This window comes from Carassius gibelio, chromosome A17 (genome assembly GCF_023724105.1).
Source record: "Carassius gibelio isolate Cgi1373 ecotype wild population from Czech Republic chromosome A17, carGib1.2-hapl.c, whole genome shotgun sequence".
Classification (NCBI taxonomy): Eukaryota; Metazoa; Chordata; class Actinopteri; order Cypriniformes; family Cyprinidae; genus Carassius; species Carassius gibelio.
In genome coordinates this window covers 26992469-27005916 of record NC_068387.1, presented here as the reverse complement: position 1 = coordinate 27005916, position 13448 = coordinate 26992469, and the positions used below count along the sequence as shown (strand labels likewise).

Genomic DNA, 13448 nt, shown 5'->3' with positions numbered 1-13448 from the left:
ACACACACACAGACAGACACACACACACACACAGACAGACAGACACACACACACACACAAACACACACACACACACACACACACACAGACAGACACACGCACGCACACACACACAGAAACACACACACACACACAGAAACACACACACACACACACACACACACACACACACACACACACAGACAGGCACAAACACAGACAGACACACGCACGCACGCACACACAGAAACACACACACACACAGAAACACACACACACACACACACACACACACAGACAGACAGACACACACACACACACAAACACACACACACACACAGACAGACACACGCACGCACGCACACACAGAAACACACACACACACAGAAACACACACACACACAGAAACACACACACACACACACACACACACACACAGACAGACAGACACACACACAGAAACACACACACACACACACACAGACAGACACACGCACGCACACACACACACACACACACACGCACGCACACACACACACACACACACACACACACACACACAGCGTAAGAGCAGGTCAGACGCGTCACTCTCAGTTAAACGCAGACTCAGCGTGCGCTCACCTCTCCACGTAGATGTTCTTCCCGGTCCCCAGCGAGTATAAACTGGTCAGGATCCGATAACACGACACCTGCACATCATCCACTGACAAACACATCACAGTCTGTAGTGATTCCTCACAGATCACACCCACGGATCTCAACAGCGCTTACTCAAATAACCAGGATTAAATTACTCATAATAATATAATATTATTAGCATTAATTAATATAATATAATATAATTATGCATCACCAGCCTTAATGCCTGAGTAAATGTTATTGTATTCTTTTTTATTTATTTTATTTTATTTTATTATTATTTATTTTGTTTATTTGTTTATGTTGTTGCAAATACATTTTGTGAATATCTGTGCAACTTTTACTGTTAATATTGCTTTTTTGTGCTGTAAAAAACAAACTCAGTAGAGAGAGAGAAAAAAGAAAGTTTCAGAGGTTAACCAAGTCTTTTTTGGAGCTTTTTTCTGAACGCTAACATGATGAAATCCTCCAGTAAGAGCAGGAACAAGGATTATAAAGCTAAAGGAGTCAGCATGTGCTCAGCATTAGTCTCCAGTGTGTGTGATGGTTCAGATGTTTTGACTCACGCAGAAGGTCGGAGCCGAACTGGTGTTCAGTGATGTGCTCGAACAGAGCGGTCAGGATGGGCAGCAGAGCCACTGTGGTGTAGTTGATGTTCTGCGAGACGCCCTTCATCTGACTGCGTGAGTGCGTGAACTTCCCCAGCTTCAGGTTCTCCAGAGTCTTCTCCAGATCTTCAGCCGCGCTCTCAAAGAACGTCCTCAAACCGGCCTTGACCAGCTCCGATCCAGACTTCATCACAGTCCTGAGAGAGAAACCATTCTACAGCATCATCTCAGTCACACACCATCTGCCTCATCACATTGGTAAAGGTTTTTGCAAATCCTTTAAGACCCTAAAAAACATACATCATTTAAAAAAAACTATTTTCAGATTTTTACACTTATTTTTTAAGAGATATAAGACATAATTGTGTGTATGGAGTGCGTTTAGTGTCAAAAACACTGTGGAGTTATATTAGTATCAAAAACACTTTTATGTCATCTATCTGTCATCTACAGATGAAACATTTGAAAATGAAACATTTATCATGTTTTTCTTCTGCAAGTGAAAGTTTAAGCAAGTAAAACCTTTTGAAAGTAATATTCATGTTTTTTTGTTATATATACATAAATTTGTAGGTTTAATACATTTTGACTGTTTTTGAGCAATCATGAGTTACAAACAATTAAATTATATTAATTCCAATGTGGTTAATATTGATCATTCTCAGATTATACGTTCTTATAAATTTCATGCAATGATATATTCAAATAAAATTTCTCATCAATATTGAAAAAAAATAAATACATAAATAAATAAATAATAATTAAAAAAAAAAAAAAAAAAAAAATATATATATATATATATATATATATATATATATATATATATATATATATATATATATATATATATATATATATATATATAGCGTCATAGTTTTTTGGTTTGGTTCATGTGTTATTTTATTATTAATAAAAAGGAGAAAATTCAGTAATAACAGGAACATTCAAAACTTTGATATTTTTTCACATTCACTCAGTGAGAAGCTGCTGATCAGATATATCAGAAATAGTAAATTATGCCTATTTTATAAAATAACAATTATTCCCGGAATGTAAAAAAAAAATACTGATCATGAACATACTGAAGCTAATGACAGGAAGTGAGGTCGTACCTGGTGTCCAGCGTGTGTGCGAGGATGTGCAGACAGCTGACTATCGTGGTGGAGTCACTTCCTGCGAACACAAAGCATACAGCACTGAGAAGCAGACACTTGATGAGCACGAGAGACCGTCAGACAGACGCGGTGATCTTACCAAACAGAGAGATCCTGTGTCTAACCAGAGTGGCCAGCTTACAGAACAGACTAGAGACCAGCAGAAGGCAGCAGGAAGTGAGGAGACAGCGAGAGGAAGGAAGAAACGCTAGCTTAGACAGGTGAGCAGAGAAGAAGCAGCTATATATATATCAATCATAAAGCAGATTAACCAGCATGTGCCATGATTCATAAATGAAGCGTGACGAGTGAAGAGGGTAAGTCAAACCGACAAGTTTCTGACTATGAGACTATGATATTAGCCACTCATCACCTGGTGACCATCTCCTTCTCTTTGTTCGACGCGTATCCGCTGCTGCTCAGATTCTTGGTGGGTGACGACAGGAAGTAGAGCGAGTGGTTTTTAAAGTACTGGTCTATGAGGGGGAGGAGCACCTACAGGAAGTACAACAGGTCACAGGAATTTAAAGTATGGTTATATATATATATATATATATATTACTTTAAAATGGTCTATTTTACATCTATATAAAGAATAATGTATATTCAATAAAAATATAGAATTGAATACCGAAATTAATGTTATAATATATATATATATATATATATATATATATATAGGGTTAGGTCTCAAACATTCAGATTCAGAGATCCTTCTCAAACCTTAGCAAAGAACTTGATTTCCTGTTCATGTGGCGATCTGTCATTCTTTCCGCTGGTAGCCATCGCCTCTGTAACAAGGGAATTAGTTAAAGTTAAAGGGTTAATCCACTCTAAAATGAACATTTTGTCATTAATAACCATCATGTCATTCCAAACCCGTAAAAGCTCAGTTCGTCTTCCAAACACAGATTAAGATATTTCGGATGAAAACCTGGAGGCTTGAGACTGTCGAATAAATAACAGTGTCAAGGTCCAGGAAATGTATGAAAGTCGTCGTCAGAATACTCCATCAGCAATCAGACGAATCTGGATTATATGAAGCTATGGGAACACTTTTTAAAAGTGAAGAAAACAACGTGCTGCGTATGCTCTTCTGTGTCCTCCACGCCACAAGGATGCGCTGTTTTATTTAAAATAAAAGCTAAATGCACGAAGAAACAGTGCATCCTAGTGGCGCGGAGGACACAAGAAGAACACACAGTACAGATATGAAGTGACACTGAGGAGACCGTTGACAAAGGATTTATTTAATAAAGTTGTTATTTTTGTTTTCTTCACTTACAAAAACTGTTCCCATAGCTTCAAATAATTCCTGGACCTTGACACTGTTATTTACTCGGCAGTCTATGGGACAGTCACAAGCCTTCAGGGTTTCATCCAAAATATCTTCAACTGTGTTTGGAAGACGGACGGAGGATTTACGGGTTTGGAACGACATGGGGGTGAGAGATTAATGACAAAATGTTGAGTGTCTCTGTCCTCAGATGAACAGAAGAGACCCGTGAGAAGTGCGTTCTCTAACCGAGGTGAGCGATGAACTCCTGCGCCGAGTCCACGTACTTCAGCAGCTTCTTCAGGAAGCGGTAGGCGAAGCGTTTCTCCATCGAAGACGAGTCCTGCTCCATGTGCTTCAGACGCCTGGAACACAGCAGCAGCGGCGTTACATTCGGTGCTCATGCGTGTGACAGGCGTGTGAAAGCGCACGCACCTGCTGACGGCGTATCCGTTGATCTGCAGGAAGCGGAAGAGATCCTGCGCTCGCTCGCGGTCTCTGGTCTTCTCTTTGGCCGTGAGCGTGTCGTAGGGCACCAGCAGCGGATGAGCTCCTCCTGCGGCTGAGAGAACACACAACACGTCACGTATGACCCTCACAACACGCCTCGCTCTCGAGAGAAACTAACCTCTGCTGCACAGATCACTCTTCTTCTTCTTGGCCCAGATGTTGTGATAGTTTTCAGCTACGACCTCAACCATCGACTGAAGAACAGAAGATTGACTCTATTAGCCGTGGAAAGTCCAGAATCTGTCTAGAACAGTGGTTTTCAACCTGTGGTCCGCGGCCCCCTAGTGGGCCGCAGTGGTATTGCAGGTGGGCCGCCAATTATTTTCTGTTCATTTCCAGTCCATTCTAGGGCTGTGCGATTAAAAGAAAACGTCCTAAAATCACGATTTGAGCGTGCGCATATGCCTAACTCCAGGTTCACACACTGTGTGTGATGCGCCTTTTTTCTGAGCCAGTGTTGACGGATCAGAGCGTTCTCAATGCGGTAAAAGGCTAGAAATAAAAAAGTGCGAAAATAATTCATGTCTAACACATGAGCATAGAGTGAATTTGTTAGTGAACAGGATGCAGTTTAAGTGAGAGGAGACACGTTTTAAGTGTGCACACTCTCTCCTCGCAAAGCAGCGTGTATCTGAGCAAGCACGACCGGTTTTGTGACAGAGCAATGGAAATCTGCTGCGAACAGAGAGATTCACACTCGTGCATTATTTTAATGTGCTTTCGCGTTATATTTATGCGCTCTCACTGCTGACCGCATACACATACTGTATACACACTGCAAACACCTGAGGCACCGCAACAATTAATGAGCTCTATGAACAATGCATGGCAAAAAAGAAAAAAAAGTCCCTTTTTAAATTTTTTTTTTTTGCCACAAGTCTATACATTTTTTTACATCTTCACTATAGTGATAATTCTGACTTATGTCTGTTCTAGAGATGTTACAACTTTTTGATAAAGCTCTGATTGGTTTTCTTTTGGAAATATGTTTCAAATTAATCCTGAATGCATTTATGACTGTAAAAGCACAATTGCAAAATTGATAAAAAAAAATCGCGATAGTTTTTTTTTTTTTGTCCATATCGCACAGCCCTAGTTTATTCAATAAATATAGTTTAAAATCTAGCTTCTGAGTACTAAGTTATTAATCCAACAATAGCGGGGTCAGTTAATTTTTTTGAAGTGGGCCGCGCAAACATATGTGTTTGGTTGTGTGGGCCGCGAGTTGAAAAAGGTTGGGAACCACTGGTCTAGAACACACTGGGATATGCACAGCTACATACAGACGATAAATAATGGAAGAAATGGCTGTTCTGATTCATAAACCTACAAACACTGAACAGTAACTGGCAAAACTATACAACACGCTTTCATCTGTTACATTATTTACATTTTTAACAATACTAATATAGCTGTTCATCTTAGTTAAATGTTCATTTTAAATCTGAAACAATTAGTCTACATTATTGTTTATAAAAAAATTATGATTAATATTTGTGTTGTCAAATAGTCGTTTGACCTCATATGTAAGACCCTGCAATAACGCAGTTTGACCAGAGTTGGCGCTGTAGCGCAGGACTGAAATTCAGTTTATGACATGTTAATAAAAATCTAAATTAAAATTTGCATACAGAAATATATTGGTAATGCACAAACCAATGTTAACAAATACAATCTTATTAATTTATTAATGCATTTAAAAAAAATCTAAACATCAGTTACAATTATTAATTATTTTGTTATTAAGTAGCATTAATAAAAAATTGCTAAATTGTATTGCCATATCATATATATATCATATATATATACAAAAACATTTTAAACATTTTAAGACAAAAAAAAAAGATTCTTTAACTTAGAATTTTTTTTTTTTAAATTTTTTTTACAGAATAAATTTTCAAAATATGTCCAGATTGAAATCACTGTATGCATGGATTCATGTTAACAGATCACCTGCAGTTCTCTGGACAGAAGGACGCTGCTCATGTCCAGCGGGTTTGGATTGAAGCCGTTACCCTGAAAGCACACGATAACAAATCCTCCGTCACGTCTGTGAATGTGTTCTGCGTTATCAGACTGATGTTCACTCGAGGCTGGACTCTTAAAAGGATAGTTCACCCAATAGTGAAAAGTAGCCCATGATTTAGTCACCCTCAAGCCATCCTAGCTGTATGTGACTTTCCTCTTCCAGAAGAATCTATTCGAAGTTATATATATATATATATATATATATATATATATATATATATATATATATATATATAAACATCCTGGCTCCTCCAAACGTTATAATGGCAGGGAATGTGTGTTATTTTTCAATACTTCAAAAGAAGTCCAATAAAGCACAACCATCCATCAGTTAGCACAAGCTAGAGATTATGGTTTATAAGGTCTTAAATCTGGATATTTTTCTTACACAAACACATCGATTCGCTACAGGTGCCTTTATTCACTCCCCGGAGCTGTGCGAGGCACTTTTTATGATGGATGGATGCACTTTATTGGACTTCTTTTGGACTATTAAAAAAATAACACCCATTCACTGACATTATAAAGCATGGAAGTTTTATTTTTATTTTTATATAACTCCGATTAGATTCGTCTGAAAGAAGAAAGTCACATCCAGCACATACAGGATGGCTTGAGGGTGAGTAAATCGTGCTACTTTTCATTTTTGGGTGAACTATCCCTTTAATGATGAAATCGCTGCATTTACAAAGTTAGCGAGCATTATAAATCATTACGTGGAGCTGATTATCCAGTATAAAGTACCTGAGAGGCCTGTGAGATGCGGCGCATCTTCTCCATCTCTCTCTGCTGGAACACGCTGTCTTCTTCTCTGGTGCGGTCGATGCTCCAGCCCATCGCTAACATGCTCTTCAAGGACTCGCGCACCGTCCAGCAATACATCTCCTTCTCCTGCCGACAGAAAGCGTGCTGGCAGTCGTTGTGATGGGATTATGATGGAGATTTTAAGGGTAAATGCATGTCTGGGTTGTACCTTCTCTGTCAGGGACTTGTAGGATCTCAGCATCGGATGAGTTTTTGCTTTCTCGTCGATGTTTTCTCCATGTTTCCAGCCCAGAAGCACCTAAACACAGATCGGAGCGTGATCAGTGGAGAATCTCATGTTTAATGAACATCTCTCAGCTTGAATCGAGAAGCTGACTGTTTCTCTCACCTTCTCAGCAGCCCATTTCTCATGGGAATGTTCAGCGTATTTGTTTGCGATGTACTCCAGCTTCTCCGGCAGGCAGATGCTGAGAGGAAAACAGAAGCATCGATCAAATCATCTCAGATTGTGACGTGATGAGGAGACGAAATCAGTGTTTGATGCATTAATCAGTGTCGGGTCTAATGCATTACTAAATAATGATTAACTGCAATTTAATTACTTTTTTTGCATTATTTTTATGTTAATTACACTTCTAATGTAATTGCATTAAACACTGACTATAAAACAATTCAATATCAAACAATAAAGTTAAAATGCATGTTTTAATGTCTTAAATAATTTTGTCAGTTCAAGAATAATTCATGCAATTTGATATTATTTATTTGAAAGAATTAAAAGCAGTTTCATGGTTTTTATTGTATTGCTCAACTTTCAGTAATTGAACTGAGCTCCCATATAGCTACAATACATTTGATTAACGTCTAAGTAAATGAAAATGCAATGCTGTAATGACACATGCAAGTGTCTGATCATATATAAAGCCACAATACCAACTCTGATGACGCTGTTTAATTTAATTATGACGTACTTGGCTGTGTTTACGGGTCTGGGGTTGAAGTTTCCCTGCGTGTCGACAGACACCTGTTTCTCCAGCGTGGTGCTGAGCGTGGAGTCGATGTAGTCCGGCGGCAGAGCTCCAGCGATGGCACTCAGACACGGCATGGCCATCTTAAACAGATCCTGCTCATACTTCTACAAACACAGTCATTCAGAAGATGAGTGCTCAAGCGCTCACTGTTCACTGTTACTTTAGATTCATTGAATCCACCCAGCCCAAATCTCTTCACCTTCTGAGACAGAGAGTCAAAGATTCCCCAAAAGATCTTCTTGGTAAGCAGCAGCTCCTCCTCGGACGCTTGACCGTAACTCCCCCATCCGGACGGCAGACAGTAATACTTCCAGTTCTGCTCGTAATGATTCGTCAACAGCTGTGAAACACGATCATTGAGGGTTGCTATATAAAAACATCCTCTTTAAAACACTATTTAAATATGAATCACACGCCAGTGCAGCTTTTTTCTGATGATTTAATGATGAGCAACAAGACAAACTACATTAACGAATCATTAATGGACATTAGATGAGTAAAGAGCCCAAAACAAGATCAGCGATGGATCAAAACAACATCCACTGCTGATGAGTGAGAGGCGGAGTTAAAATAAGGCAGTCAAATGTCATGATGAATGTGGGCGTGGCTCAAACCAAAGGGGTGGAGTCAAACCATAGAGCAATGGAAGGAAACAGTCAAAGTATAAATCACGTAATCGTGAGACTTGTTTACCTTTAGAGGCATCTTACAGTATTCAGACAACAACGGGACGTCAAACACCAGTCGGCGCAGCAGATGCTGGAGCATGGAGGGTCTGAGGTACCTGAACACAACACAAAACACGGACGAAATCTGACTCCAGTCCACACACAAACCGCTGTCAGACAGACAATACTGCTCTTTTACTGTCCTATTAATCACTTAAACCAGCATTATACAACTATAACCATAACTATAAAGATGACTATATTACTATAGCGATAACTATAACGATAACGATAATTATAACTATAATGAAGACTACAGAAATAACTTTAACAACCATTATAGCAATAACGATAATAACTATAATGAGGCCTATAGCAATAACTATAACAACCATTATAACGATAACGATAATTATAACTATAATGATGCATATAGCAATAATTATAACGACCTTTAGAGCGACAACTATAATGATAATTATATCTATAATGAAGACTATAGCAACAACTATAACGTCCATTATAACTATAACTATAACAATAACGATAATTATAACTATAATGATGTGTCTAGCAATAACTATAACGACCATTATAGCGATAACTATACCACTAAGGATAATTATAACTATAACTATAATGATGACTACAGCAATAACTATAACGACCATTATAGCGAGAACTATAACGATAATTATAACTATAATGATGTGTCTAGCAATAACTATAACGACCATTATAGCGATAACTATACCACTAAGGATAATTATAACTATAACTATAATGATGACTACAGCAATAACTATAACGACCATTATAGCGAGAACTATAACGATAATTATAACTATAATGATGTGTCTAGCAATAACTATAACGACCATTATAGCGATAACTATACCACTAAGCATAATTATAACTATAACTATAATGATGACTATAGCAATAACTATAACAACTATTATAGCGATAAGTATAACGATAATGAAAATTTTAACTATAATGATGACTATAGCAATAACTATAACAACTATTATAGCGATAAGTATAACGATAACGCAAATTTTAACTATAATGATGACTATAGCAATAACTATAACGACCATTATAGCGATAAATATAACGATAATTTTAACTATAATGATGACTATAGCAATAACTACAACAACCATTATAGCGATAACTATACCACTAAGGATAATTATAACTATAACTATAATGATGACTATAACAATTACTATAACAACCATTATAGCGATAACTATAACGATAACGATAATTATAACTATAATGATGACTATAGCAATAACTTCAACGACTATTATAGCGATAACTATAACGATAATTATAATTATAACTATAACTATAATGATGACTATAGCAATAACTATAACAACCATTATAGAGATAACTATAACGATAACGATAATGATAATTCTAACTATAATGATGACTATAGCAATAACTATAACAACCATTGTAGCGATAACTATAACAATAATTATAATTATAACTATAACTATAATGATGACTATAACAATAACTTTAACGACCATTATAGCAATAACGATAACGATAACGATAATTATTACTATAATGATGACAATTACGATAACTATAATGATAACTATATCTATAAAAATTATAATAATTATAGCAAAAACTATAGCTATAACAATGACTATTATGAAACCACAAAGCTAAATATAGCAATAACTATGATAACTACAGTAATTACTATGTATGGATGTATAATTGTAACTGTAATATATCTATAAAAATAACGGTAGCACTTTATTTTACAGTCCTGTTCCTCATGTACATACTATGTACTTATTACAGTAATTACAATAACTATGTAATAACTAGGTACTAACCCTGAACCTACCCCTAAACCTAACCCTACCCCCCGTAGTTACCTTGTATTACCAGAACTTTCTTAGATAAATACACTGTAAGTACACTATAAGTACATGTTAGTACACGCACTGTAAAATAAAGTGCAACCAAAATAACTATAATTAAACACCAAAAATAACTATATAGATAACTATAAATATAATTATAACAATAGCTACAATGACACCACAATGATAATGATAACTAGTATAATTACTACTATAATATAATAAGTTTAATGGTAGCTATAACGAAACTATAATAATTTGAAAAATAATGGTAGCAATAACTAACTATATGAAACGATATAACTAACTTAAACTATAATTACAGTGATAACTACAGCAAAACTGTCAACTATAATGATAACTATGTTAGCGTCCACACAAGTGGATCATAATGTTGTGTTTACTATAAGCTCGCTGCGGATTTGATTAAGCGTGAAAGATTTTAAATGAATTGAAATGTTCAGCTGGAAAAGATCGCTCTGAATGGGACTGCAACAATATCAGTCTTCTGTGACGTTATTGCTATAGTTGTTCTGTGAGCTTCATTTCCGTGGTCGTTACAGTTAATGTTCTTGCTCTGAAGGGGCCTTAAGTTAATTCAAGCGATCAGGAGCCCATTACTGTATGATAACGAGCAGCTGTCACCTGCAGATGGCCAGCAGACACTCCTCGATGGCGTCGCGTTGGGCTTTGGTGAGCGAGCAGCCCTTGGACAGACGGTAGACGGTGTAAAGCGTGGAGTCGATGAGCGCGGCGTGATGCTCTGTGCCGGAGAAGTGAGGAGCGCAGCGGGTCAGCAGGGGCAACACGGCCGAACCGATGTACCTGTTCATCGCCAGAGCGGTTTCTGTGGTGCGCAAAGCCTCCTGGGAATGAACACAACACCTCAGAGATGACTTATCTGAATCACTGGTAGGAGGTTTTCATTGTCACATCTGAAGTGATTTTTACTCAGCCCACAGCGGTGTAGAGAATCAAATTCACTAACCACAAAAACACATGACTTTCTTCATCTTTAAAGTTGCATCCTCTGTTTATCAGTTAAAACCATGCATCAGTAAAGCGTCAGAAGATACTAGCATTCAAAACGACTTAAAAGTGGAACAAAAGCATCTCATCCCGATTCAACATTTGACATTCAATCGTGTCAGAATTCAAAATGACACAACAACCGCTTGCTTTTACATTAAAAACAAAACAACAACAAAATTAAACAAAACAAAACAAAATAAGACAAAAACCAAAAAAATATATATTACTGTTGTAAATCACAATTGTCCTGTAAAATAAAAATGAATGCTTGATAATTAAAGGGCTAAATTATTTCATTTTAAATTGCAAGACACAATACTAATATCTCAAATTCTAATTCTAAAAAATAAATAATAATACTGGTGGAATGCTGTAAACTCACATCTACAGAAATGTTGGAAATTGTGCAAACCTGTTCCCAAAATGCATGTTAAATATGTGAAGTCTGCCAGATATTTCAATAATTTAACAACATATTGGTTAATGGTCACATGACAAGTTTCATTTAGATTTCTTAGTTTGATTTTGTTTTTATTTTAAAATTATGTGTATAAAAAGATGCCTGTATACAGTGCTTATTATTGTTATTTTAACCAATTATAAAAAATGGAGATATAAATATGCTACTGTTGTAATGTGATAATTATAATTACGTAATTTAATCATTATGCATATTTACAATACTAATATTTATGTTTTAAATTATTCAAAATCTGAATACTGGTGAAATGTCGTGAATGTGTAAATAAACTGATCTTTGCACACACTTGGTGAAAATACTGTAAACATGCAGAGTAAGAGTCAGAATTGTTAGTCTCAGAAGAAGAAGAAGAAGAAGAATAGCATTTCAGTAAGCTGGCTTTCTCAAGACATCTCATCAGTTCACACACTCCTCCTTGAGTCCGTCTCAAAGCACTGACCGTGTCCAGCGAGGCAGCGGCTCTCAGGTCCGGCAGGAAGCCCACCTCTAACAGATGCAGCAGGAAGCTCTGGTCCTCGATGCCATACACACGCTCCAGGAACAGCACCATCGGGGCCTTGTGGTCCGGGCAGAACGTGGCCGACATGTCAGGCTCAGACACGCCGCCGTCTGACACACACACACACACACACACACACACACAGATTCATTCACATCATTTCTCAGCACAAACTGATGTGCCATTAATTTTCTTTAATTAGACTGATTGAACTGCATGCATCATGCAAATACTTCGAGAAGACATTTCAATCCCTTTGTGTCGTTTCACTGTAAAATGTGAGAATCAGAGTGTTTGGCACCTTTATTGACGACGGGCATCTTGAGAGGGATGCTGATGATGCCCACCAGATCCTCCGTGGGAACCAGAGAACGAAGGATGGCACGAATCCTCAGAGCTTCACCTTTACCCTTATTGATCAGCTGAGAGACCAGATCAATCGATCAGTATCAGCTCACATCACCATCCATCAACATCCATGCACGCATGCCTGATTTTTCTCATTTTCCAAGGTTAAACTAAATGTAATGTAATCACCAACACATTGTAAAACAATGGAAAACTGCTTCTCTGTGTCTGATATTAGATGTTTGTATGATGCTGTTTTCATTCACTGGTAATAATCATCAGCTGCTGCTGAGTTTGAGATGACCTCTAAAACTGAATGTCTACATTTTGGGTGAGAAATATCATGCATTTTTCTTATTTTATATTATTTCTGAATAATATGTTTAAGACAAGCTTGTGCAATATTCGCCTTCATATTTCATGCATCTTTTCTGCAAATATATTAAGCAAGTCATCTTTAAAAAAGTAAAATTTAAATAAAATAATTTTAAAATAAAGACAATTTTATCAAACTTAAATAATACAT

At 37.0% G+C, this 13448-nt stretch overlaps 1 protein-coding gene across 3 annotated transcripts in view; it reads right to left on the bottom strand.

Annotated features, from left to right (window-relative positions):
* Nucleotides 1-13448, bottom strand: part of LOC127933154 (ryanodine receptor 3) — a 112757-nt gene that overhangs the window by 36696 nt on the left and 62613 nt on the right. For all 3 annotated transcript variants that reach the window (XM_052529910.1, XM_052529911.1, XM_052529912.1), the window contains exons 47-65: nt 12876-12996; nt 12515-12684; nt 11208-11428; nt 8684-8774; nt 8190-8330; nt 7931-8094; nt 7348-7426; nt 7168-7257; nt 6939-7085; nt 6120-6182; nt 4285-4360; nt 4092-4218; nt 3906-4021; nt 3104-3171; nt 2754-2875; nt 2481-2530; nt 2339-2399; nt 1185-1423; nt 601-682 (exon numbers count right to left, since the gene is read on the bottom strand). In XM_052529910.1, coding sequence (XP_052385870.1) covers nt 601-682; nt 1185-1423; nt 2339-2399; nt 2481-2530; nt 2754-2875; nt 3104-3171; nt 3906-4021; nt 4092-4218; nt 4285-4360; nt 6120-6182; nt 6939-7085; nt 7168-7257; nt 7348-7426; nt 7931-8094; nt 8190-8330; nt 8684-8774; nt 11208-11428; nt 12515-12684; nt 12876-12996 — 2228 coding nt within the window. The remainder of the gene's footprint in view (nt 1-600; nt 683-1184; nt 1424-2338; nt 2400-2480; nt 2531-2753; nt 2876-3103; nt 3172-3905; nt 4022-4091; nt 4219-4284; nt 4361-6119; nt 6183-6938; nt 7086-7167; nt 7258-7347; nt 7427-7930; nt 8095-8189; nt 8331-8683; nt 8775-11207; nt 11429-12514; nt 12685-12875; nt 12997-13448) is intronic.